General features: G+C 42.4%; 1 protein-coding gene across 3 annotated transcripts in view; it reads right to left on the bottom strand.

Moving 5' to 3' along the window:
* Window positions 1-592: 592 nt before the first annotated feature.
* Window positions 593-27918, bottom strand: part of GLIS3 (GLIS family zinc finger 3) — a 524679-nt gene continuing 497353 nt past the window's right edge. For 2 of the 3 annotated variants that reach the window (XM_060102230.1, XM_060102228.1), the window contains 2 exons: window positions 3645-3827; window positions 593-2747 (listed from right to left, as the gene is read on the bottom strand). In XM_060102230.1, the coding sequence (XP_059958213.1) occupies window positions 2611-2747; window positions 3645-3827 (320 nt within the window). In that variant the 3' untranslated portion in view covers window positions 593-2610. The remainder of the gene's footprint in view (window positions 2748-3644; window positions 3828-27918) is intronic. The other variant, XM_060102229.1, reaches the window with a different exon arrangement.

Below are 27918 nucleotides of genomic sequence, written 5' to 3'. Positions count from 1 at the left end.
GCATATATAAATCTTGTGCAGTGTGAAAGCAAGCAGGGAACAAATTTTAAGGTCAGGAGAGATTCTGGAATCTCAGGGCAGCGTGTGTTGTCTCCAAGGAACCTGGAGGTGTCATGTCCTGGGGCCCTAAGCTCAAACCTGCAGCTGAGGAGAAACATGGAAGGGGAGTGAGGGGCACTCAGCCTCGCAGGCTGCACCGGGCCTGTTCCCTCTCCCAATTCCTGCTGGGGAAGGAGGCTCCGCAGGTGCGCTGCTGTCTGGCACCCCCTGGTTCCCTCGGGCCTCAGCGAGGCCAACGGGGAAGCTACAGATGTGCAGGAGGATCTCTTCCAGCCAAAGTTTCTGAGGTTCAGCTTCTGGCTTTGTCCTGCTAACCTGTTTTCACCTTAAATTATAGCAAGAAGCCACAGGCAGGCAGACAACATCAGCTGCAGTAACAACCTTGCCTTTCCATTTTTTTTCCTCCTCATCACACAAATGAAATGTGTTTTGAGTTCCCTGTAGAGGCTCCAGGATTTAGAATGAATAGATTGTCTCTCTAAGATACCAGAGCTTTCCCTTCTCTGCAGGGTGTGACAAAGGACATGGTCCCTGGTTAGGCCAAGTGACACAACCCACAAAGCCTGCCAGAGGGGTGGGACTTTGTGTGCCGTCTGAGAACTCATGTGGAAAGAAAGCCTGACGTGAATTCTTTTGTAAAGCAGAGCAGATTTTTGTAAAGTGAATGACTTGTCTCTTTCGCAGACATGGATGCCTGCATGATGGCTCTCCTCAGATCAGAGCCCACTGGCCAGAGAAACTAGACTGGCTGAGTGCACTGTCAAAATGGACCCTGCACTTTGTTCTTTATTCGGCTGATTCTACTTCGTGTCAGAATGAAGTCCGGAATCAGGCAGAACACTACCGACCGTGCAGCCAGACTGGAAGGACATGTCTGTCAGGATAAAAACTGTTACCGGATCCCAAGTCTGACACCAAGCTGTTTAATTGTCTTGTTGAAGATTATAATTATCCCAGTTTGACAAATAGCATTGTTTCATTTTCCCTCAGAGAACATTTTTAAAGAGAGAGAAAAGAAATCGTGAGAGGCGATACTTCTGGAATGTCAGAATCTACCAGGTGTTTTGGGGTTTTGGCAATTTTTATAGCCTATGTCATAGGACTCTGGATCTTTTTAATAACTTGGTAAAGGCGTCACAGAAAATGGCATTCTATTCAGGTTTGAGATCAAATGGCCAAGAGCTCTGGGTAAATTCCAGGCCCTCAAAACAGAGTTTCAGACAGAAAGGTTGCCTCCTTCTGGCCACCTTTCCAGAACTGTCCCCTCTACCTGCCTTTGGCCAGACGTTGCTCAGAGGTGGTGAGCAGGCAATGGCGGGTGGTGGGCATGTCTGAACCACAGTCAAGAAGATGGTGAGAGCGATGCAAAAAGAGGGAGAGAAGGAAGGCAAGGGAGCAACAGACAGACAGGTGAGGGGAGATCCTAACAGAGGGAGCAGAGGCTGTGCAAAGTAGCCAGACATCAGGCATCTCTAGTTTGGTTTTCTGAGAACCCAGGAGCACACCTCCGTGTGTCCCTGCTCTCACAGCTTCTAGCAGGTCCCTGGGCAGAGCACCAGAGCGGAGGCCATGGGTGAGCCAGTCAAGTGACCTTTTCCTTTGAAAAATGTCTTCGAGGTGGAGCCGCTGAAGAGTCAACTCACGAGGGTCTCTGTGGCAGCACTGGGAAGAGGGTGGCCTACCCCATGTCCCTCAGGTAGCCTTTGCTAATGCAACACTAACATTCCGGGCGCTCACAGGTGCTGCAGGGTGCGGGCAAGCAGAGCCGCAGCGGAGGCAAGGTGTACGTAGCTGGGGGCATTAAAATAATTATTTCCATCCAAAGAACAGACCTCTAAATATTTTTTTTCCTTTAAAAAGTAGAAGTAAATAACAAGTCTTTAAAATCAAAGAACTAAGATAGGTTGCATGAATATAAAACAAGTTGTAGTGCTTCTCAAGGGCCTGTGCTTGACAGAACCTTCTCATTTTGCTTTTGGAGAAACACTGAAAAGCAACTGGTTAGCGTGGGAATATCTAAGAGGAGAGAGGCAGCCAGCTCACTGGATGCCAGGCCGGCACTGGGAAACCTGGGGTCCTCCAAGAGCTGAGCCCATGCTGTGCTTTGGAAGTGGGTTCCCCTTGCTGTGCCTGGCTCTTGGGTGGGACAGTTCACTGTGCTTCTGGCAATTTGGGTCGCCCTTCCTTGTTTGGAGTTTCAGCAAATCCCCAAATTACACTTTCACGTGCACATCATCTCACTGGTGTCCTTTGAAGGTTGGCAGCCAGGAAGTAACAGGTATCCGGTAGAGTGAGACTCTGAATTCCCTTTGAAAAGAGTCCTGCTGGTCACCGGCAAACCCAGGGAGAAAAAGGAGCAGCTGCAAACACACCTACAAAGCCCAGCTCTGACCATTCAGCCCTGCCCTCCAAAGACACACCTGGGACTTGGCAGGTTCCGTTGATTCGCTTGACATCCTTTTTCTTATCGTCTGTGAAAGTATAAGAAGAAAAGGTGGCAAGGAACAAAAAGATTCTGGACGCCAGTGGTATTGGAGGCTAGGGGAGCCTTTAGCCTTCAGTATAGACAGAGGAGAGCTGGCTAGGACAGCGATCCACAGCGCTGATCTGCAAGAACGTGGTGTCTTCAGGTCCACCGCGAAGAGACTCCCCAAAAAGGCTTGAGGAACCCGAAGGTAGATCACACACTGGAAGAGAAAGAGCGCACAAGTCAACTGCTACCTTGTCGCAGACGCTGGGCATGCAGGGAGCAAATGCTGGCTGGGGCTGAGGAGGAAACCGTGCCGGGCCAGGCCCTTCAGTGGGTCTCCCCGTCCTCGGGCTCCTTAGGTGGGGGAAGAGGCTGATGTGCAGGCAGGTGGCTAAAATAGGACTTGGCACAAGAGATGGGCTGAGTGGCAATGAAAGTGAAGTTCTGTAGGGAAGAGTGAGGGCGGCCTCAAAAAGGAGGTGATATTACGGTTGAGCCATAAAAAAGGATGGCATTCTCACAGACGGAGAGATAAAGAAAGAACATACCAGGAGGAGGAAAGAGGGAGCGAAGACAGAGAGGGGGCATGTGGGGCCAAGTGTGCTGGCAAAGCTCAGGTACAGAGTATGTAGGGAGACATGTGAGGAGGGCACATGAGACATGAGCACAGGTCCGGAGAGTTCCATCAGGCTCAACTCCTGGGGGCTTCGAATGCCTTGCTGAGGACAGTCAACTTTATTCTCTGGGAAACTACAAACTACTGAAGGTAGCTGAACAGGAAAAGTACCTTATTTTATCCTTCATTTTTGGAAGGCAATGGTTACGGTAGCTCGGAGGGCAGAATGGTAAAGATAAGGAGCTGACTCAAGGAACTTGTTGGAAGGCTGGTGCCTAAGTCTGGGAGAGACATGGTGGCACCTGAACGAGGGTGGTGGAAGTGGGGCTGGAGAAAGGCTGGAGAGGAAGATAAGAGGAGAGACATTTCACGGGCAGACCAAACAGGATTTGATAGGGTCGTGTGCTGGGTCAAGTCTAGTCCAGGCTGGTCGTGGAAAACCCACCTGATCTCACCTGCTTGTCTGCCCGAGTGTCTAAGTCACAGACACCAACACACCTGTAATGCCCGAGTGAGCTGAGAAGGCTCTGTGGAAAACGTCAAAGCCAGCCTGGCCCATAGACGTGGGGACCAGGCAGTCCTCGAAGGAAGGCACCACACTGCAGGAGCTGCTAGGCGGCATGGTTCTCTGAGAGTCAGGGTAATGTGGGGGGCAGAATGTCTGCAGCTGCCCATAAAATCCTGAAATGCAAGCATGGCATTGAGCTACTGCAGGGCACAAGTTCAGAAGATCATTTCAACCTGGCTAGACCCTCACTCAGCCTGGCTTCATATGACAAAATGCCTTTAACCCTTAAGCCCACCTACAAAACCTTCTGACCAAGCATCCATAATGTACTACCTGAGCAGAAGCTCTTCTACCTCCAGGGGCTTTTTATTTCTTGCTCTAGTACCTGAAGCTGAAGGGCTTCACACCTTCCCTAGACTCTCCAAAGAGTCCTGGACACTGAAGGCCTGTCCTTCAGGGGACATTCCTACCCCATGCCCTCTCACCAGGTTTTAAGTGCATCTTCCTTAACTTCTTTTATTCTATAGTCTGTTTTTCACATTTCATAAAAACCTGAATAAAGCTCTTAACAATGCTCACCTTAAAAAAATGCAACATAGTCCACCTGCACTTCCAACAGATACAATTATACACATTTATATTTTTCTTCCTCATTGTTTTGAATAGGTACATAGTATCTCATAGTCAGATATGCTACCATTTACTTAACTATTATTATTGCTGATCTTTGCAGTAAATAGAAAAACTGGAAGTGAATACACAATATAATGAAGAAATACGTGGAAAGATTTCTTAATATTTGAAAATAATCAACATTTTGCTAATCTTGTTTCATTTATCTTTTCAATTTTTTTCTTACTCAGTGGAGTTTTTCCCTTGGGGTCCTATGTGGTCCTTTTCTATGATTCTCCACACCTTCCATGATACCTTACCATTTCCCTTCTCCTCCTTGTCTCATAATAAATTTAAGTAAAAGATTACTTTCTGGAGTATACGGTTTTAAAAATATAATGAAATCTTCATTCAATACCTTATTTCATGGTACCTGTTTCCTCAACTCTAACATGTGAAAGTCACTGTCTATTTCACTGGGTGATTATGAAGATTAAGCAAGTCATTGGATAAGGAAATCCATATATAACATGTGAAAGTGCTTTATGAATGTCAGTTATTGATATCATGACTCTGTTTCTGGTGAAAAAAACAAGAGATTAGGGCTTCCCTGGTGGCGCAGTGGTTGAGAGTACGCCTGCCGATGCAGGGGACACAGGTTCGTGCCCTGGTCCAGGAAGATCCCACATGCCGCAGAGTGGCTGGGCCTGTGAGCCATGGCTGCTGGGCCTGCGCGTCCGGAGCCTGTGCTCCGCAACGGGAGAGGCCACAACAATGAGAGGGCTGCGTACCGCAAAAAAAAAAAAAACAACCCTAAAAAACAACAACAAGGGATTAGTAGAGGAAGTGCCCCAGTGTTCCTTCCACAAACATTACACGATGGTGAATACAGAACTAATTCATGGACTTTGGAGCCCTAGTCCTGTGTGCTTTCCTCCTCTAGAACTGTTTCTTACGGAGTCACCTATCAACAGGTAGGGAAGGTGCTATTTGGGTTGGGTTCTTTTTAGCTCTCTTTAAGTACAACTGAGGCACACTAACACATCCAACCTATTATGCTTACACCCTTCTCATTTCTGATTAGTACTCTCAAGGCAGACTACCCTTGGCCAGGAGGCCTATTCTATGGTCACTAGGAATATCACCAAAGAATGTGTGCTGAACTGCTCACAAAGCCACAGACCAGCCCTCTAGGAGCTTATGATACAAGACAGAAGGATGGATACAAATTTATGAACAGGATACACTCACAGTAGAAAACAAAATAATATCCTTTGTAAGTAACCAGTAGTATACTTTATATAGAATCAAGAGAAAAATCCATATAAGGTTTGGGAGGAAGATTAAATTCATGTTAGCAGTATAGACTAGGAAAAAACATAAGGAAATTCCATGTCAAGGCAGGAGAAGAAAGAATGGAAAACTACTGGCTCTTCTCTTTGATGCCCTAAGTCTTCTGCATGGACTCAGTAGGCAGACGGGCAAAGGACCCAAACAGATCACTCAAATACGCATATAATTTATCAACCAATATGGACAACTGGCAATTCTCTAGCTGTTAAAGCAATAAAAATCAAGACAATGATAAAATACCATGTTCTACCTATCACATTAGCAAAGATTTCTGAAAGTCATTCTTGGTGCTGGACTGAGACTGGTGACAAAGGCACCTGTGCAGAGTGTGCAGACATTGCAAAGGAGTACAAGCCTCTGTAAATCACTTGACAACCTGCATCTAGAACCTAAAAGTGTTCATACTTCTGTACAGGGGAATTTTTCTTCCACGAATGTATCCTAAAAGTGTATTCTGAAAAACAGAAGAAATTCTGCAAGAGGTAGTCATCACAGTGCTAGCTGTCATAACAGAAAACTGACAAGGAAAAATGGCCACCCATAAGAGAACGGTTGAACAGTGGTACATTTACCTGATGGGAATGTTAAGTAGCCATGAAAACAGTATTTACAAGGAGTTAACATCGTGGAAAGACCATTATAAGGTTCAGTTGGAAAATAAAGCAAGATACAAAACTGAATAGGGAGACTGGGTTCAGCTATGTGGAAGACTATGTAGAGGACAGATTGCAAGGCAACATATTTATAGTTGTCTTTGGGGTTTTTTTGGCTTTATGTTTTTCTGAATTTTAGTATCAGTGAAGGACAAGTACTTTGGAGCCAGACGTCTTGGGTTCAAATTCTAGCTCAACTACTTACCAACTATGTAGTCTTGGTGAATTATTTAGCCTTGCAGTATTTCAGCTTTCTAATTTGTAAAATGGGATTAAAAGTAGTACTTAGGGGCTTCCCTGGTGGCGCAGTGGTTGAGAATCCGCCTGCCAATGCAGGGGACACGGGTTCAAGCCCCGGTCCGGGAAGATCCCACATGCCGCGGAGCAACTAAGCCCGTGTGCTACAGCTGCTGAGCCTGCACTCTAGAGCCCGTGAGCCACAACTACTGAAGCCTGCTAGCCTAGAGCCTATGCTCCGCAGCAAGAGAGGCCACTGCAATGAGAAGCCCATGCACAGCAACAAAGACCCAATGCAGCCAAAAATAAATAAAATAAATTTTAAAAAAAAGAACATGATCAAAGAAGGTTTACTCCAGGACAAAGAATGGTTAAAAAAAAAAAAAGTAGTACCTATACCTTAGTGAGTTATTATGAAGATTAAATTGAGTTAATATTTACATATTATACAATATAATCTGAGAATATGATTAATATTTATATAATATATTTTAATAACATAATTTATATATGTTTGCTAAGTAAGAAAAATAAAAAAGTAAAATTACATCACAATAATGTAGCTCTCAAAAGTAAAATGTTTATTAAGAGAAATAAAATTTTCAAAAGGGCAACAAGTAAGTCCTTCAACAATAATCAAATGTAAGAATGGACAAGGCAGTGGGCATGTAGCTCACTTCCAGTTCCCAGGTGGAATCCTCTGGAACATTCTTGGCCCTCGGGACCTGGGCTATATACCTCTTTCCCATATTGGTTCCTAGATCCTGCACTAACTGACACACATTCTGATTTCTTCACTCACCCCCATGCAGGCTCAAAACAGCAACAAACTTGAGTGGGCTGAAAGACCTGGGATGTGCAGTTTCATTTGAGAAGTTCCTTGGACTGATCTGGACTTTGGGTACCCAGTGGCCAGGCACGTGTAATCACGGCATCACCATCAGGAGGAAAACATTACCAGGAACCATCACAGTTGGTTTATTAGAATGTAATGTCGCCTCACTGAACAAAATAGACAATATTTGCTATTTCTATCCCTATGCTGGCTCTGTTCATACTTGTCACTCATATATACCCTGATAGCATTCCTCAGTGTAATATTAACCTTCTAGGAAGAGAGACTCCCACAACTCCCCACATAGGGACATTGATCATTCAGGTATGTCAGGGACAGTGATAGAGACTTCCACTGGCCTTTTGTGAAAACCAATTCATTCTCTCTTTCCTGTCTCCTCCCTGCTTTGAAGACATGGCAGGAATTTCACATGGCTTCAATCTACATTTGAGTGCTGTAAAGTTTAAGAGTACAAAAGGTTTGTAATGCAGTGAAATACACCCGGTGAAGTTAAATAGTAAACCCAACATCCTGAGCTCCATCTCCCAGTTTCCCCTGTCCATCTGGGTCTGAGTGAGAGGGCCGAGTGAACTGTAGTTCCTGCCTGTGGCTTTCTTGGCTGACACGAGAAACAGTCAAAACCAGAATGGCCCCACAAGCATGTTTTACCACTCTCACAGCCAACTCAGGGAAAGAAAATCCTCTTTATCAAATCCCTCCCTTCAAGAAGCCAGTTACTAGAGATGCCAAATACACTGGTGTGGATGACTGTGGTCACTCAAATCAAAGAGCTTTAACATAGCCTCTTCCCACTGCTATTTCCATAAAACTAACATAATTTTAAAAGATTCCATTAGGATCTTGCCACACACAAAAACCCAGAGAAAGCCTAACTAATTTTCTGATGAATGGCTCCTGTATTCCAGCTGCTGAATTTCATGCAGTAAGTTTGGAAGGAACACTACCTCGAGGGCCCAAAGCAAAATGCAGCAAGATGCTGGGGCTTCCCTAGTGGTGCAGTGGTTAAGAATCCGCCTGCCAATGCAGGGAACACAGGTTCGAGCCCTGGTCCGGGAGGATCCCACATACCGCGGAACAACTAAGCCCGTGCACCACAACTGCTGAGCCTGCGCTCTAGAGCCCGCAAACGACAATGAGAAGCCCATGCACTGCAACGAACAGTAGTACCCACTCGCCACAATTAGAGAAAGCCCGGGCACAGCAACGAAGACCCAATACAGCCAAAAATAAAAACAAATAAATTAATTAATTTCTAAAAATGCAGCAAGATGTTAACACATTTCATGGGCATAAAACATAAGAGTGATGGCAAGGTCAGCCAATCTGTCAGTCAGTCAGTCAATGATAGTTACTGAGTGCTGGTCAAGGTGCTTTTGGAGAGACCAAAGAAGTAGAAGATAACACCTTGTCCTTGAGGATTGATAATGCAGTTGGAACAAGAACACATACACTTACAATAGCAGAAGAATGCACACATAAGTTTATGTTGGCAATAAATATTAGTCATCACATTTAGTTAGAAAATCACCCCTCCCCCATTTTAGAAGATATTTTACCTCCAAGAATGGAGGAGGAGAAGAGGAACTTGCAGATAAACTGACTTTACTCAAGTTGTAGCTCCTGAAGGTCAAGGAGAATCATTCCTCCTCTTGTCAATTTTGGGAAGTATTTTTCCCTTCTAAAAACAAACTTGTTTTTCTAATTATTAAAATACTTTGAATTAATTATACCAACTAGAAAATGTAGAATAGTATATGCAAAGAAAAGTAAAACTATCTTAATTCCTACAATTCAGACATAGCCAGATATATACACACAAAACTGGAATGTTATACATATTATTTTGTATCCTGTTTTCTCCCCTAATATTACCTATGAGCTCACATAGTATTAAAAATCATTCTTTTTTAAAATAAATTTATTTATTTTATTGTTATTATTTTTTTGGTTGCATTGGGTCTCCGTTGCTGTGCACGGGCTTTTCTCTGGTTGAGGCGAGCGGGGGCTACCCTTCGTTGTGGTGCGCGGGCTTCTCATTGCGGTGGCTTCTCTTGTTGCGGAGCATGGGCTCTAGGCGTGAGGCTTCACTAGTTGTGGCACGTGGGCTCAGTTGTTGTGGCTCGAGGGCTCTAGAGCGCAGGCTCAGTAGTTGTGGTGCACGGGCTTAGCTGCTCTGCAGCACGTGGGATCTTCCCGGACCAGGGCTCAAATCCGTGTCCCCTGCATTGGCAGGTGGATTCTTAACCACTGCACCACAAGGGAAGCCCTAAAATTCATTCTTAAAAACCTCTCCTCTTTACTTTGTCATGTGGGGTCACTGACAGCTCTGTGATGATCCGTTAGATCAGGAGTTCATGGTTACTCTTGCTGCTTAATGATGTTAAAGTAGCCCCGTGAAGCTGAGTGTGGATTTCCTTCCCAACGTGGAAGGGGAGTGGAAGAAGTTAGAGGAGAAAGGAATCACATGACTAAGTACAGTAATAGAAGGGTATTTTCTAGGGCAGCGCTGTCCAAGAGAACTTTGTGTGTTGATGGAAATGATCTCTATCTCACTGTCCAATACAGTAGCTGCATGTGGCTACTGAGCACTTGAGATGTGGCTAGTTGACTGAGGAACCAACTTCTAAATTTTATTTAGTTTTAATCAAATTTAAATGGCCACATGTGGCTTGTGGCTACTGTACTGGACAGCACAACTCTAGGGATATCTGCATTCTCAGGTTTAACAGACTTTCAGTAATGTTTCTGATTAAATTCCTAGAGAAAAAACATATGACCCACCAAGAGTTTAAATAAAAGCCAGATAATGATTCTTAGACTCCTGGCGTTCAAGATAAGAAGTATATTAGACTCTTTATTACATTTATATTTTCCTTACAAATTTACACTCTAATCTTGGTAGAAGGAACCAGAGTATAAATACTTCAATAAATAAATAATGGTCACCCAACTCACAACCCTCATGAGGGCTGATGCGCATTGTTTTAAGCTAAACTTCCAGGGCAATTCAGCTCTCCTGCAGGAACCACTTTCCTTTCTGGAAGTAAGAGAAGGAAAAGGAAACACATCACCCACTTTCTTTCCTGCAGACTCTGGGCCTAGCTCACTGTGTGTATGGGAGTGGCAACAGTATAGGTGGGTCTCCAATTTCCCTACCACTTGATGATGAAATACAGTTCAATACAGAGGCTCTACCTTACACTTACAGGTGGAGATGAATACCATCAGCGTGAACTTTGTCAAGGTGCTATGTCAGGAGCTGTGCCCCTAATGGGTTTGTTTATATATATAGTAGATGGCTTTGCAAAACAAAATTCTTGTTCTCCTTTATGGTGAGGCTGAGAACCACCACCAAACTCTGGGCACCAGGAAAAGAGTTGGATGGACAACATTCAGAATCAAGACTGACCCTTTCCTGCGGTAGGTTCTGCCCAGACCATCATGCCAACTTATAGATGCAGACAGCCCACTGTGAAGCCCATCACAGGCATCAGGAAGGGCCCCCAGAACTAATTCCTCAACCAGAGTGTGGCCTGATCAGGCTGGGCAGGACCCTTTGTGAAGCTCCTTGGAAACAATGCTGAGAGTAATTGCTTCCCAAGACCCCTCAATATCTTCAGACAAGAAAGCCCTTCAATTCCCATGTGATCGGAGAGTATCATTTTAGGCATCCAGGCCAAACACTGCTGTTTTCAGATACTGCCCAAATCTCAGGAGTCATCTGTCCCCTTGACCTTTCAGAGGAAACACTGGCTAAGCATGTGCTTGCCTTTGTTATTGTATTTTTATACAACGGGGGTTCACAGTATCTACTTTGTAAGGTAACTGCAAAGATTAAAGAGGATTAAGAGATGACCCATGTGAAGGGCTGAGCATGTGCCTGCACACAGCACTCTACAAATGTTTCTTTTCACTTTCCTTCCCTATTCTTCTAATGACACAAACGTTTCAACTTTTATGCCTTAATTTAGTCAACAACTGTATGCTAAGCACTTACTCAGGTGCTGGAGACACAGTGGTGCATAAAACATACTCCATGCCTTCTTGGAGTTTATGTTTCAGTGAGAAAGGAAGATAAACGTACAAATGAGAAATCAAGTAATACAATTTAATATTATATGTGACAATAAAAAGGAAATTTTCTTTAAGGAATATATAGAGATGCAACTCTTTTTCTCTAGACTGCATTCAAGATAGGAAGAGGAAAGAGCTCAAATAAGAAAGAAGTTTGGGCACTCCCAAAACTTTTAAAAAAGAGTAGTGATTATGGTCCCTTTTGTTTGGCCCTGTCTGGTGAGGGTGGCTATAATTAGGAGGTCATCCCATAGCTCTGCTGAGGACCAGCCCTGGCAGAGTAGGGGTTTTTTTTGCCAGTGGTACTGATCAATTTGTGCCTGGGTAGGAGAATAAGCAGATGTCAGTGACAGAGGCAGAGCTGGCAGTGCTCAGCTTTTTGGTGGTACAGCTGTTTGCTAGCCAAGTGGAAGCAGGGATGTATGTTTATAAGCTTTACAACTCTAATCATTTTTCCACAGAGACTATAATTTTGTGGGTTACTTTAGGAAGTGTAGAGTTTTGGGCCTCAGTCATGATTGCTGCATGTGCAGGGGCATGGAAAAGCCTAAGTGATGAACGAGAGGGCTCAAATCAGAGAGTTCCAGGGATAGGGACACAGAAAGAAGATGCATGGCCTACTCCCTTTCGTTACCCTTATTTCTTCTTCTCCAACACTCTTATGGCTCTTTGTGCGTTCCCTGTACTCTCTGCATTCTCCCCTTTAAATACCTTCTGCAATCCATGATACAAGCCAATGAGCAGAAAAGAGGAAAAAAATAGGTAAGTCTCTGGTAAAGCTGTTAAAGGCTCTAAGAATATGATCTCTGGCATCACATCTTCTCAGCATGATTTAATGCCCTCCAACTTTACTCAGAGAAAGGCCCAGGGAATCATACACTTATTACTCACATGGTACCTTTTTAAAAAACTTTAAAAACTCCTTCTTAGGCAGCCTCTGATATACCTGTCTTATAAGTAGGTGATTCAAACAAATGTTCTCATTTTATAGACAAAGAGATGGAAGTTGAACCATATGCCTTTAAACCAATACTATGTTCATATGTTATTGTGCAAATAAGAGAAAAGTGGAAAATTCATACAATCATTTTAATATTTACAAACATCCAGCTATTTGCAACTATTCATGGATCTAGCCTTTATCTTAAAACAAATGGGGAGCAGAGCTAAAACAGTCATCATCTACTTTTCTACTAAGTCCAGAGTTTTCTCATTTGCAGTCCCTTTGCTTTGGCATTTTTTTTTTTTTTCTTTTTGCGGTATGCGGGCCTCTCACTGTTGTGGCCTCTCCCGTTGCGGAGCACAGGCTCCGGATGCGCAGGCCCAGCGGCCATGGCTCACGGGCCCAGCCGCTCCGCGGCATATGGGATCCTCCCAGATCGGGGCACGAACCCGTATCCCCTGCATCGGCAGGCGGACTCTCAACCACTGCGCCACCAGGGAGGCCCGCTTTGGCATTTTTATAGACATTTTGATTAGTGTTACACCAACCCCTCAGAGAATTCTTTCAGAAGGAAGGAGAGGAGCTAATATTTATTTGCTCTGAGATAGGCATTATCTTAGCTGTTTTAAATAGAAAATCTTCATTTTTACAACTTTTAAAAAAACTGAAATATAGTTGATTTATGATATTGTGTTAATTTTAGGTGTACAGCAAAATGATTCAGATATATATATATTTTTTCATATTATTTTCCATTATAGGTTATTACAAGATATTGAATATAGTTCCCTGTGCTATACAGTAAATCCTTGTTGTTTATCTATTTTATGTATAGCAGTTTGTATCTGTTAATCCCATATTCCTAATTTACCTGCCCCCCACCTTTCCCTTTGGTAACCATAAGTATGTTTTCTATGTCTCTGAGTCTGTTTTTGTTTTGTATATAGATTCATTTGTATTATTTTTTAGATTCCACATATAAGTGATATCATATAATATGTCTTTCTCTGTCTGACTTACTTTACTAAGTATAATATTCCCTAGGTTCATCCATGTTGCTGCAAATGGCAATATTTCATTCTTTTTAAGTTACATCAACTTTTGAGTTAATTAATATCGTCCCCAGTTTATAGACAAGGAAACAAAAAAGTTCAAATAACTTACCTAAATCCTCATAGCTACCAAGTTTCAGAACTAGGACTCAAACTCTGGTCTGTCTGGTAACAGTTCATAGAGACTATTAGGGCTTAAGCTCACAGACAAATCATTTTAAACAAAATCTTGCCATTTTTGTTGAGGTCCCTCACTGCCAGATTATAGGCAAAGTTACTCAGACTGGATCAACATTTCATAAAGTACAAACATTTTCATTAGGGAGAAAAGCATTGAATTAATTAACAAAATTGATGAAATTACCTAAACACTGAAAAATTCAAAAAACCCTGAAGAGTAGAAACAGAGACATTTCGGAAATTTCTCTTGGCCAATTTTCTGATTTAGTCACTATTTTATTTCTATCCATTGCATGAACTACCTGGATCTGGGTTCAAAGCCTGGATAACCCATTAACCAACTGTGTGTCTTTGCATAAATTATTTTCCTTCTTGAGCCTCATCTTCTTTTAAAATAATATCCATTTTATAGGGTTGTGGAAAACATTATACATGAGAGCATTCATAAAAGCATCTAGTGCATTCCCCAGCATGTAGTAGGCCCTCAGTAAATAGTAGCAATTATTACTACCATGAAATAAGCTTAGCAGTATTTGTAGATTCTGTATAATGCACATGCAATTCTTAAGCAATTTATCTCTCATAACCCACCACCCTTAGGTATAAAATGATGCTGATCTTCGAAGTGAAGCCTCCACAGTTTGGTTGCCATTTTTCCCCTTAGCTCCTGGTCTTGGCCAACAACCTCAGCCAGGTCTTCATGTAGTCAGAACTCTACTAAGCTTCCTCCCTGGAAGTGATGGAGAAACCGACTCTTCATTTTAATATGGAGTCTATAAATGGGGAAGCTACAGGAACAGCTCACAGACTGTGTTAGCAAGACAGATTTTTCTTCGGGCTGAGAACTAAACCAGCTTGCAAAGCACTCGAGCTATTTAAGACTGACATTTAAGCAACTACTGTACTAAGAAAAAGGAAAATAATGGAAATAATAACCCTGAACATTCCATTTGGCACATTCCTTTTGAAGGAACCAGGTTACAGTGGTTGGAAAGCTGACCAGCGGAGCAACCTTCTGGTCCCCTAGCCCCTAGTCAGATGGGTTGCAGCGTGAGGGCTTCAAGTTAGACAAGTCCACCTGGTTCCAAGAAGTGGGGCCATTTTCATCTACAGCTTCTACCACTAGCCTGCAGGCCACAGAGAGATGCATTCTGCACACTCTGGGCGCTCTCCTCTGCTCATGCACCTCACAGAACCTCACCTGCTCCGCAGCAAGCTGCTAACAGCATTTATTACTGTGAGCCACACTCGCTCTCCAAGTTGTATACCTGGGGTAGGGGAAGAGGAAGATGGTCTGCTACCGATGTCTGCAAAGTTTCAAATAAGGGGATGAGAGTGGGCAGAGCATTTTGCTGAAAAGGGCAAAAAGGAAATGGGAGAAAGCAGAGTGAGAAGGAAGGCATGTATAAAACCCTTTTGGGTTTTATATCGATTTTCATTAAAATATCTTCAACCCAACCAAAACCCTAATGCGTGGTGGTGTGGCCTATGGCTTCCAAATTCTCAGAATGATAAGCTGCCGAAGTAAACTAATTGCAATGTGTCTCAGTAATTGCCATATGTGGGTATGTACAGTTGCAGTAAAATGGTTCAGTGAATCCTGATAATGACAATGCACGTATGGCAATTATATAAAACAGAGATGCTCAAAACCAGAAGACCCAAAGATTCTTAAGATGGATGTTAAAGCCAGCTTTGCCATTTATTGGCTGTGTGGCCTTGAGGAAACCATAGCCTCTCTGAGCGTATGAGTCCCTATTGATAAAAGGGGGAAAATAATAATATTGTGGCAGCATGATCCTCATGGTAGGGAGGGAGAGAAGCACAGGGAACAAACGGAAAGAGATTCAGTGCCCAGTTGCCCATGATTTGCCTCCTGTACTCCATCACCCGCCTATGACTCAAAAATCCTGGATACATATAAAGCCCAGAATGAAGGGTGGAGGAGTTGGACATTCTGAGTCTGATGGGTGTGTTAAGTAAATACTTTGGCCATGGGTCAAGGTTGAAAGGAATGAGTTGGGAATTTCTCTATGAGAGGGAGTTACGCTGTTGCTGGTGTATATAACCCTCCTAGGTGGCTACAAGGATCAAATGAAATAAAAAGTGTGAAAATATTTTGCATACAGTAAAACACACTGAAAATTCCATCCCCTACTGCCTCATTATAAGCCTGGTGTTACTTATCATCCTACATTCTCTGAGTACAAATGTAAATTTGCCCTCGGTTGTGTCAAGCTCTGTTGCATAAAGTTCACAAGCAACCCTCTGACTCAGGAGTACTTGAGCCAAAAACAGAAGAAGGAAATCACGGCAAAGAATGAAGATTTAATTCTATCTGTCCTTGTCCTTCCAAGCAAGCTTTGCTGTCAGAAAGGTCTGGCAGAGAAGAGGATTCCAGATAGAGACTAAAAGGGACATTAACACGAAATGCTGCAGCCTCCTCTGAGAGCCATCCTGGCCCTCTACAGCTTTTAGGCTGTGCTGCATTTACAGGACTTCCCCGGAAGGTAAAGGGAGAAGGAAGCTGGAAAGTATTCCCTCAGTCACTGGCCAATTGCTTCCTTTGCATCACCTCTGATTGGGGAAGCACGGTGAGGTGGCACTAAGTCCTACACTTAGGGTCTAGGCCTGTGGTTGTTAAAGTGGGGGCCCCAGCATCAGCTCCACCTGGGCTCTACGGCAGACACAGTGAATCAGAACTTCTGGGTGAAGGGCCTGGGAGTGTTCATGTTAACAAGGTGTTTCTTACACTAAAGGTTTAGAAGCCCTAAGAACATTTTTACATGATTTTCAATCTTTGGCAAGTTTTCCAAATGGAATACCAATAGGAAAAAACAGAACAGCTCTGAGTTCATTTGAAATGGAGGAGGAGAGCTCTTTGTCTGGGCATCTCTTCCCCCTGGGCTCACCCCCAGCCCTTTTCTGCTGGACTCTGGGGGTTCTTGGGGATAAAGCAATGATGACTGTCCCAAAGTGACTTTAGATTACAGATATAGATCAGGATGATCTCCCTCCCCACCCCAGTACCATTCTCTTCTTGGGCAAGGTGCAATCACGGGACCTCAGTTGAGTGACTCAGAAGTTCTGGGCTTACTGTTGGTCCCACACTGATCTTGTGGCCCAGACTTCTGCTGTCTAGCTGTAACCAAACTCCCACATTATATCCGCTCCACTAACTAGGTGATTTCTTATTTCCCTGAATCCAAGTCTATGACTATACAACTTTCCAGCATTCTAATCTCTCTAAGAGTGGGCACCAGCTCACACTTGCACCGATGGCTTCATTGTTTCTCCTGCTGAACCTCTGCCTCACAGCTAAGTCCTTGTTACATACTGTTAAGCTTCCCCCAAATCTGCTGTCTAGAATATTATAGTGAGATGAAATCTGGGCTTGAAGTAAAAGAAATCTATATAGGTGGGTTTAAGAAAGCAGAGTGGATTCTGCATTTGTAAAACCTGATGTATGTCATTGGATCCCAAATTCCTGTCACTCCTTTCCATCTGGCTACCAGGAAACTTGCCTTTTCATCTTGTCAAACCTTGGGGACACTGACTACTAATGTGGATAACTCAATTTATGATCTACCTTCCTCTGCTCCACCCCTCCAGCTAGACAGCCTTCTTCCCACTGCCACCTGGGGGTCACACTCTGATGAGTGTGTCTAGTCTACAGGGTCTTTCCTTTCCTGCTTACTCTCATCCCACTGCACACCAAACTCTCGATTTTAAAGTATGTATTAGGCATCTCAAATGTGCCATATACTACAGGGATTAAATAGATGACATGATTCCTTGCCTACATATGGACCATGAAGAATACTGTCTCACGGTTGAGTTCAAAGGTTTTGCTTGCCAAGAACCATTCCTTACATATAAGCTCAGGACAGGGAGGGACTTCTATTTTCTCTATTGATGTAGCTTTAGCACCCCCAAGCAGGATCTGGCACATAATAGGAGCTGAATATTTGAGAATGAATAAATGGATGAGTGAGTGATACTTACATATAGAGCCTTTGGTGAAGATACTGATGGTAAGAGGAACCAAAACTGAGCTCAAAGATTTTGATCTATGAACTTTGTAGATAATAGCCTATCAGGAGTTTCAGAAAAATAAAGTGACTTCCCTTTCTAACACTGAAATTTTCTTTTAATGGAGGAAGAAACAAAGACAATGGAAATACAATTGGCCCTGTCAAGATGACCTGGAGAGTTTTGCTGCTCCAAGCCACCATTTTCTGCTGGATGCCAGGAGGCCACTGAACCTGAAGAGGAACAAGAGTGGGCAGGAGAATTAAGTGGCTCAACTCATCCACAGAACACTTTGTACTCTTTTAGGAAACCATCCCAAGGTCAAGGAGTTTCTGAGTTTCTAATCTGAGTTTCATTTCTAAATAGGAGCAGAAATATATTCCTACTCTCTTCATAAAGTTATAAAGAGGATCCAGGTATTCATCCAACAAATATTTTATCGAGCAGTTTCTTTATAGCTACCAGTCACTGATAATGATCTTGTACCTAAGAGTAATTTATAAAACATATATTGCAATATAAATGTATGTACTATCACTGACCTCAATGGTATTGATAAAAACACTACATCAGCCCAGATCCACAGACACAAACAACCTTGGGGTAAATATTTGGCTAATTCAGATCCCCTGAATCATTCTGCCATTCTGATGACAGAATTTAAGAATCTGAAGTAATAAAGGCTTTGCTCTGGGATGTGTGATATGAGATTGGGTTTGCGGAGGAATGTAGGAGAGGAGTGGCTGGTCGTTACACTTAAGTGATCTAGAAAAATGCCTGAATGTTTTTACTTCAACAGACTTGCATCTTTAAGGTCAAGTTCTCAAAGCCCTTACAAAAGAACGAAATAGAGAGTTTAGCCAGAGCAGTCTGGTTAGAAAGCAAAAATTTCCGTAATGAGAAAGAGGACTCACAATTGTAAGTAAATCAACTAGGAATTCTAAGGGAACTAGGACTGTTTTGCAACCTGGTCTGAGCCCAGATGACCTGAATGGGCACAGATCAAGCCAATTCTAGTGTTTTATTGTTGTTGTTCTGTTTTATTAACACAGTGGCCTTGCTACCAGTAACAAGATGTTTCTGATGTGTGTGTGGGTTTTCCCTTTAAGGAAATTCCATCCAAAGCTATTCACATTTTTTCTTCTAAACGATGAGTTGCTTATCATATTTACAAGGAAAACTGCAACTAAAAATACAAGAATTACAAGACACGGATTGCCATTAGTATGTTCAGATCTGAAGAGTTCAAATGCGCAGACCCTAAAATAGAGTTATAAGACAATATTTAAACTTGATTTTAAGATCTTTATTCATTAGAGGCTAAACTTCATGAGTTTCAGATATAAGGCAAAACATTTGCTGCTGGAAAAAATGTCATTGCTTCCCCCAAAGAATGAAAAAGCACTAAATCTGTAATAATGTTCATTAAACACTTTTCTATAGTTTTTTTTTTTTTTTTTTTTTGTGGTAGGCAGGCCTCTCACTGTTGTGGCCTCTCCCGTTACGGAGCACAGGCTCTGGACGCACAGGCTCAGCGGCCATGGCTCACAGGCCCAGCCGCTCCGCGGCATGTGGGATGCTCCCGGACCAGGGCACGAACCCGTGTCCCCTGCATCGGCAGGTGGACTCTCAACCACTGCGCCACCAGGGAAGCCCCTCTATAGTTTTTAAGTTAACTGACAGAGAAGTCACAGTAGTCAATGAAACAGAAATTTTCTTGGATCTTTTCCTTCTCTTCAATAAATTTTTGAGTTCCAATTAAGAAAACGAAGTGTCATGCTGCCAATGACACAACCTGACTGGCAGGTGAAAGAGCAAGCAAACTACTTAATAAATAATATAGATACCCAAGTAGTAGCTCCTGTTACTTAATTCCTATTATAACTAAACTACATTTAGAGGTCAATAAAAATATTAAAAGATGCTCAGTCACATTACTAACCAAAGGAAAAATCAAAACAACTTTGCTATACAAATTGGCAAGTATTAAAATGATTGACAGGGGGCTGGTGGTAGTGGTGGTGGGATGAACTGGGAGACTGGGATTGACATGTATACACTAATATGTATAAAACGGATAAGTAATAAGAACCTGCTGTATAAAAATAAACAAAATTCAAAACAGTTAAAAAACAAACAAAAATAATAATAAATGACTGACAATATCTAGGGTGGGGAAATGAGCACTCTAATCACTGTTGGTGAGAGTCTAAATTGGTATGGACTTTGTGAAGGAATATATGGCAGTATCTATCCAGCTTTAAAATGTGCATACCCATTCATCCAGCAATTTCTCTTTCAGACATATTTCCTAAAGAAAGAATGCAAAGAGATATATATGTGTGTGAGAGTACTGTGTAAACACACAATATACATAAGGAGATTTAATATAGCATTGTTAATAAAAGCAAAAAGTGGAAAAAACCATAAATGTCTTTCAACAGTGGAATGATTAAAAAATGACAAGTTCCCATAAGTATTATACTGTACAATTAAAAAGGAGTTGATTTACATACATTGACCTAGAAAGCAAAAGCATATATTTTGTAAGTTAAAAAAAAGTGGGACTTCCCTGATGGCACAGTGATTAAGAATCTGCCTGCCCACGCTGGGGACATGGGTTTGATCCCTGGTCCGGGAAGATCCCACATGCCATGGAGTAACTAAGCCCGTGCGCCACAACTACTGAGTCTGTGCTCTAGAGCCCGTGAGCCACAACTACTGAGCCTGGGTACCACAATTACTGAAGCCCAAGCACCTAGAGCCCGTGCTCCGCAATGAAAGAAACCACGACAATGAGAAGCCTGCGCACTGCAACAAAGTGTAGCCCCCGCTCGCCACAGCTAGAGAAAGCCTGCGTGTAGCAACGAAGACACAATGCAGCCAAAAATAAATAAGTTAATTAATTTAAAAAAAAAAGTAAGTCATAAAATAAAATGCAGAATGTGAGGCCACTTTATAACAGGGCACATGTTATGTACATATACATGCATATATTTCATTTTCAGAAGCATTTTTAAAAACCTAAAAGGAATACTCACCAATCTTAATAATCATTACCTTTGAGCAGTGGAATTAAGGTGAACATAGGCTGGGAAGCAACTTAAACTCTTTATAAGGTTAAGTACCCTAAGTACTTTAAAAAAAATGAACAGGTAAAAATTTTTTTTCTAATTTAAAAAGTCAATAAGAATTTAAAAACTGCATTTAAGGAATGTGCTAAGAATCCAGTAAACCTGGTTTGATGATTTAGTAATCAGGCTTCCAAACAGTTTCTCCCAGCAGGCGTGTGCTTGAGCAAACATGGCACATGAGAGCATGGGCGTGTGCATGCGCGTGGGCACACACACACAGAGACACACAGACGCACCAATACACATACACACCTGTGGGGTAACACCACTGGGGGCAATCAGAGTGTGAGCTATCCCTTCCCTACAGGGACCGTCACGGCTCTTAATCCAGTGGTGAAGAGCATAGACTGTTGTCAGATGGTCCTGGGTGTAGTTTCCAGCTCTACCATTTCAAGATTAAGAAATCATGGGCAAGTTACTTAATGTTTTAGCGATTCAGACTCCTCAGCTGTAAAATGGGAATAAACAATGCCTTCTTTATAGGGTTGTTATGAGGACTAATAAGAAAGGACAATGTAAACATGCACCATACTGCCTGACACAGGGGGAAAAAAAGGCAAACATTTTCAGCAATCAGTATGCAAAATACACAAGACAAGTGGTTGGTGGGAAATCACTTTGTCTCATGAATCATAGTAACTGTATTGCCAGCAGAATTTTAGCCCTGTAAGGAACCTCATCTTTAATGGTTCCACATTTGACCTTCACACAAAAATAATTCCCAAGCTAACTAAAAACTCTTACAGTACTGTAGCTACAGGCATCATCATGAAGGAGAATGAGTGTGGGCTTTGGGGTCAGACTGTGTTTATAAAACCAGCTCTGATATTCACTAGGTATGTGACTTGGGGCAAGGTGCTTAAACTCTCAGTCTCACCTGGGAGGCTAGTGTATATTAATATTTTTATTAATGTTATTGTGAGGATTAAACAATACAAGTGGAAGTATCCAGCACACCCAGTATCTGGTACACAGTAGAAAAATGACAACAATAATAATAGCTCTAATTAACTGAGCATATACTGCAGACCAGGCATACTCTTACACCAACTCTGAAAGAGAAGTATCACTATCCCCCTATTATACTCAGAATTTAAAAAACAAAACAAAGAATCAAAACAAAATGGAAATAGACTCACTGATATAGAGAATGGGTGGTTTGCAGAGGGGAGGGTAGTCAGTGAAACAGGTGAAGCAGACTAAGAGGTACAAGTCTCCAGTTATATAAAAAGCCCCAGGGACGTAATATACAGCATAAAGAATATGGTCAATAATATTGTAATAACTTTGTATGGGGACAGATGGTTACTAAACTTGTGGTGATTATTTCATAATGCATGTAAATGTCAAATTTCAGTACACCTGAAACTAATGTAATATTGTACACCAACTGTATTTCAATAAAAATAAAATAGTCAGGAAACTTAGATTCAGGACATTGCATGACTTGCTCGTAAGATTCCTATTCAGATCTGCCTGACTCCAAAGTCTTTTTCTGCAGACTTTTCTACAGCTTTTTCTACAGCTCACTGTTTCTCTTCCTTTATCACCTTGGGCAAGTCACAACTTCCTCTTCTGGAAATCTCCTCTTCTGAGACACTGTGACCAATTTGGGGGTATGTAAGCTAGTGGCTGGGAATGCTTTGAAAACTGAAAAGTGCTTTCAAAAACAAGGGACTTGCACCTATGGGCCCTGGGACTGCCTCAAAATACCTCTTCCACAGGGTTGCCACTGCTCAGAATTTCACTACTTGACACTCAGTACCAGATGTGCAAATACTCATGAGAAGGAGTATTGCATTAAATTTACCTTAATGTATAAGTGAATCATTAAATCATCCTATTTCCTCTAGGGAGAGGTCCCAGGCAGTTGGTAAGCACTGGATATCTAAAGAGACGAATAGGAAAATAAGAGGAAGTGCCCAGAGAAAAGACGGGCCTTGAAAACTTGATTCCAAGTCACAATTTTGCCAACGGCTGGCTCCACCAACCAGTTTAAGAAACCATGGGCAAAATCCCTCTCTTCCTCCTCCCCTTTTTATTAATTCATATTTATTCAATAAACTTTTATTAAGTATTACCATGTACCAAACATTGTGAGGAGATACAATTCCTGTCCTAAGGAAACTTAGAATTTAGTGATGATTACTTGATTTAGATCTAGTCCTTTAATATCCTTACTGATATATGGGTTTAATCTGTGAGTGTGTGTGCTTGTGTGTGCAGATGCTTAATCATATATGTAGATTATTCACAGTTCAATTTTCCATAATCAATCAAACAGCTCTTCTGATTAAGATGACCATCTTACACACCTGTCATAAAACCCAACATGTTGAAATTCTGACTGCACTCATATACACAATTAAATTTAACTTTTGTTTTATAGAATTAGCACTGTCAGAATTTATCAAGTACTAGCAATGTAAAATTGCTCTTGGGATAATTTTGTAGTAATTAAGTATATAAGAGTAATTAAGAATTTCCCTGGATCTAATCATCAATCCCCAGTACTATATAAGCATTAATAACATCAAGGCTGATACCAAAAATTATTCCTGATTATGACCACTGATGATAATATCAGCTGATAACATCAGAATAACGTGAAGTACACTCATTGGCTCAATCTCCTTGTGAATATGTCACAACTTTCTCAGTGAAGACTATTACACTGTTGATTTATCAATCTTATTTGTCTTCCCGAGATTTCAAGGCAAAGTTGTGACACATGCTTAAGTTCTAAGCAATACAATTTCTAGACTTACTGCTTTATTATTTCACAACCTCACATATGCAGATGTGACTAAATTTCCTGTGGGAGGGAAGTATGTTTATTGTCTCTACAATTTGCCTTTAAAAAAAAATAAGCTTTAAACATTTAACACTATAAACTCCCAGAAATGAGATCAGTCATGGCTGTAACCCATAGGGCTCTTCTGGAAAGTACCATTGCACAATCACTGTTAAGTAAACAGCCAACACAGAGGAAGAAGTTAAGCTTGTACCTGCCACTCCATTTCATTTAAGTATCAGTGCTCTGAGGTTTCTTCAGTTTGAAAGATGGTTTGGTTGTTTGGTAGGACAAGCCATTTACAACGTGTTTTGTTCTTGGAGGCCTGTTGGTGTCTGGAAACCTTTTGTTGTCCGCACCAAGGTGGGAAAATGCCACTATTGTCTGGGAGCTCACTGGCCTGCTTCTTCGGGGCCTGCAGGCACACTTAAATCATGAGAAAGACAGCTTATGAACCACAGGAGCCAGGACCAGCAGAGAAGGCTCTGCTTTTCCCCCGCTGCTGCCTTGATATCAAACAGCTCAGGCTGGGGAGACAGCTTCATGGTGATTTCCTAATGAAATCTAATGATTGGATCTTGGATGATGGAAATCTTTGTGTTGGCAGCTGGCAACTCCAGAGGGGTGAAAATGGGAGCAAGCAGTGGAAAGTATAGAAACCTAAGAGAATAGGGAAGAGGGGCAGAAAATGGGGCAGAACCCTCAGAAAGAGGTCTCTAGGCTCTATCACTGATTTCCCAGAGGCAATCAATGTGAATGAATCCATGAGATAGTTTCATTTTACAGATTAGAAGACGGTTCCAGAGAATCTTTGGCACACCCTGTAGTCTGTCTATCCAATAAACATTATTAACAGAACCTCAGTTTTGTCGAGCATGGCAATGAACTAAAATACCTGTCTTCCCAGACTCCCTTGCATGTGAGGGTGGCCATGGGACTAAGTTTGGGGTACACCTGTCCTTCACTCTTCTCCCTCACTTTTGCCTGAAACTGAGACAAGAAATGAATGGAGAACATCAGCATCCGTATTGTGACCAGAAGGATGGAAGCCACTGTTAAAGATGGCAAAGCAGAAAGCTGGAGGAGACTGGTGCACCATTGGCTCCATGGGGCTGCTTCTCCTCCATGCACTGTTTACTTTTACATGTCTTGTCACATGAGAAGAGTACACTAGGCATGCTGCTATAACATGATAAACAAATCCTGAGAAGCCCTTTGCTCTGTACAAATGTGTATTACAAATAACAGGCTCTCTGGGAAAACCAGGAGTGGGACAGACCACTCAAAATCTATGAAACCTGCTCATTGCAGAAGTAACAAAATAATCAAGAGAGCATTTGGGCAGCCGGTTCAATGTGGCTGGAGGCTCCTTGGTGCTTATTAAAAATGGACAAAAATGTTGACTGGAAATGATGGCTTGCAGGAACTGAGACAGCAGGTGACAGAACCAGCACTTAGGAAGAATTGTGATCGGCCATCAGCTGAGGGCTGGGCAGGTCAGGTGTGCACCTTTCCGGGGATGCAGCCCCTGGGATCATGCTCATTTCAAATTTTATAGAAAGAGAGCAGAAAGGGATTCTGCTTATGCAGCAGATAGGCTGAGGGCTTCTTCATTTTCTCCTTCTCTTGCCATCTCAGCTCCTCTTGCCTAGGAAAGATCGTGTGTGAACAACCAGAGTTCCACATTATTTTGACATCATTCCCCTATCTACCACTTCTATCTGAGTGAACTGGACTGTTTATTTAAGTCACTGCTGTTTGGGTGTTCTATGCAGACAGTCCAATATAATCCCAAGACTTAGGATGTAATGTTCCTACCTCGCCCATTCCATTCTCTACACAGTGCCCTGGCTGACTTTCCTAAATACCACGCTGGCCTCTTCACTCGGCAGCATTACACTCAGTGTGGCCACAGATCCCGTTATGAGCTGGTCTTGCAGGTTCCTCAGCCTTATCTCCCTCTACTCCACGACTGAAGCTGTATATCCCAGCCGTATACCAACTGTCTTTGGCTCATCTCTCTAGGCACACACCATGCTGTCATTTGTGTTCTTGCCTGTGTGCTTTGCTTCCCCCTGCCTGGACTGCCTCTCGCCACTTGGCTTACCCAGTGATCTATTTACCATCAAAACTCTATTCAGTGAAAGTGTGGAGTCCTAACCACTGGACATGCAATGGACTATTACCCAGCCATTAAAAAGAATGAAAAAATGCGATTTGCAGCAACATGGATGGAACTAGAGATCGTCATACTGAGTGAAGTAAGTCAGACAGAGAAAGAGAAATATCGTATGATATCACTTATATGTGGAATCTAAAAAGAAATGATACACATGAACTTATGTACAAACCAGAAACAGACTCCCAGACTTAGAGAACAAACTTACGGTTACCAGGGGGGAAGGGTGGGGAGGAGGGATAGACTGGGAGTTCGGGACTGACATGTACACACATGTATTTAAAATGGATAACCAACAAGGACCTACTGTATAGCACAGGGGACTCTGCTCAATGTTATGTGGCAGCCTGGATGGGAGGGGAGCTTGGGGGAGAGTGGATACATGTGTATGTATGGCTGGGTTGCTTTGCTGTGCACCTGAAACTATCACAACATTATTAATCAGCTATATTCCAGTATTAAACAAAGCAAAACAAAGCTCTATTCACCAAGAAACTCTATTCACCTCTAGGACCCCTTCTCTGACACCTTCTTCTGAATAAACTGGGAGCCTCTGATACATTCTGTTATTGCATGTATCACATTGCATTGATTAAATGACATTCATGTTTGCCTGACAAAAGTGGGTGACCAATAAACACTTGCTGAATTGAACTTGGCCTCTCCTTGATGGGTCCAGAAGCAGGAAGGTTGTGAAAATACTGTTCTAGGAAATCCCACAGCATTCTAACAGCTTGGAGTGAATAGAGCATTTAAAAAGAGTTGATACAAATATCAACTCTCAGGCAACTAATCCAGGCAAAATTCTGAGGCTTGCCCGGGCAAGAGAATGGTCCTAAAGAGAAAGAAAAGACTGAAGAACAAGCTTACATGATTGGAAAGAGTTGTCCTTATGTTTACATCTTAAATAAAAGACTAAAATGTACTAGGAAGTTGCCTTGGAGATGCCACTCAGAGACCTGTAAATGCTACCAGTATTCAAACATTAAAAGAAATGACACCTTATCCACCCTTACTAACGAAGGCAGTATGAATGGATGAAGTGGATGCAGAATCAACAAAACTAAGCTCTGGTCCTGGGTCATCCACTAGGTTAAGGGAACTTGAAAAAGCAGTGCTATTAATCTTTTCAAAGTGTGCCTTTTACAAAATACCTCGTAATAAATATATACATAGAGCACACAACATCTAAGCTCTTATCAATTAGTACACCATGAGCAAAACTCAATGGACCTCATTTTCTTCTTCATCTATAAGACTAAAGCCACTCTGAGTACTAACCTTTCATGGCTCTATGTAATGCAACAGCATCTACATACAAACGTATATTCCATGGATAGATATAAACGCATATTTATTTTGATGTACCTTTGACTTAAAAATAGGTAGATTAAGAATGTGGCTTGGAAATGTGGACTTCTTGTTAAAGACGCCTGTTTACTTTGCCAAGGCAGCAATGCCTAGACATTTAATATTCTTCTATGTCTCAGTTCCCATCTCTAAAAATACAGTGATGACATTTTTCTCTGACCTCTACCTGCAGTAGGGAGCACAGAGAGGACGGGGGTGACAACGCTCATTAAAGCCATGAACTTCTTGAAAGAAAGAACAAATATTCACCGTAGCTATCATGTTAGGAATCCCGACACTGCTTGGGGCTTTAAAAATCTACTTTTTTTTTTTTTTTCGGTATGCGGGCCTCTCCCGTTGAGGAGCACAGGCTCCGGACGTGCAGGCTCAGCGGCCATGGCTCATGGGCCCAGCCGCTCCGCGGCATATGGGATCCTCCCGGACCGGGGCACGAACCCGTGTCCCCTGCATTGGCAGGCGGACTCTCAACCACTGCGCCACCAGGGAAGCCCCTAAAAATCTACTTTTAATGGGGGTGATTTTCACAGTTGTAATCAAAGTGTGTTATACTGCATTTCACTGGAATTAGGACACCGTTGACTGTGAAATGCTCCATTGTTCTATACAGCACCAGAAAGAAAAATCACTGCCAGTTACATGATGCCACTGACTGGGATATGTTCAGATTTCAGCAGTGTTAAAATATGAAGGTAAAAATTGTGTGTCTTAGAATCAGTGACCTATTCTGTATTCCACAAACCCCGAACTCCTGTTGTTTGCCTCCTGCCTGTAGGTGAGGGTGGCTTCAGAGCACC

Source organism: Mesoplodon densirostris, chromosome 6 (genome assembly GCF_025265405.1).
Source record: "Mesoplodon densirostris isolate mMesDen1 chromosome 6, mMesDen1 primary haplotype, whole genome shotgun sequence".
Taxonomy (NCBI): domain Eukaryota; kingdom Metazoa; phylum Chordata; class Mammalia; order Artiodactyla; family Ziphiidae; genus Mesoplodon; species Mesoplodon densirostris.
This window is presented reverse-complemented; position numbering and strand designations above follow the sequence as displayed.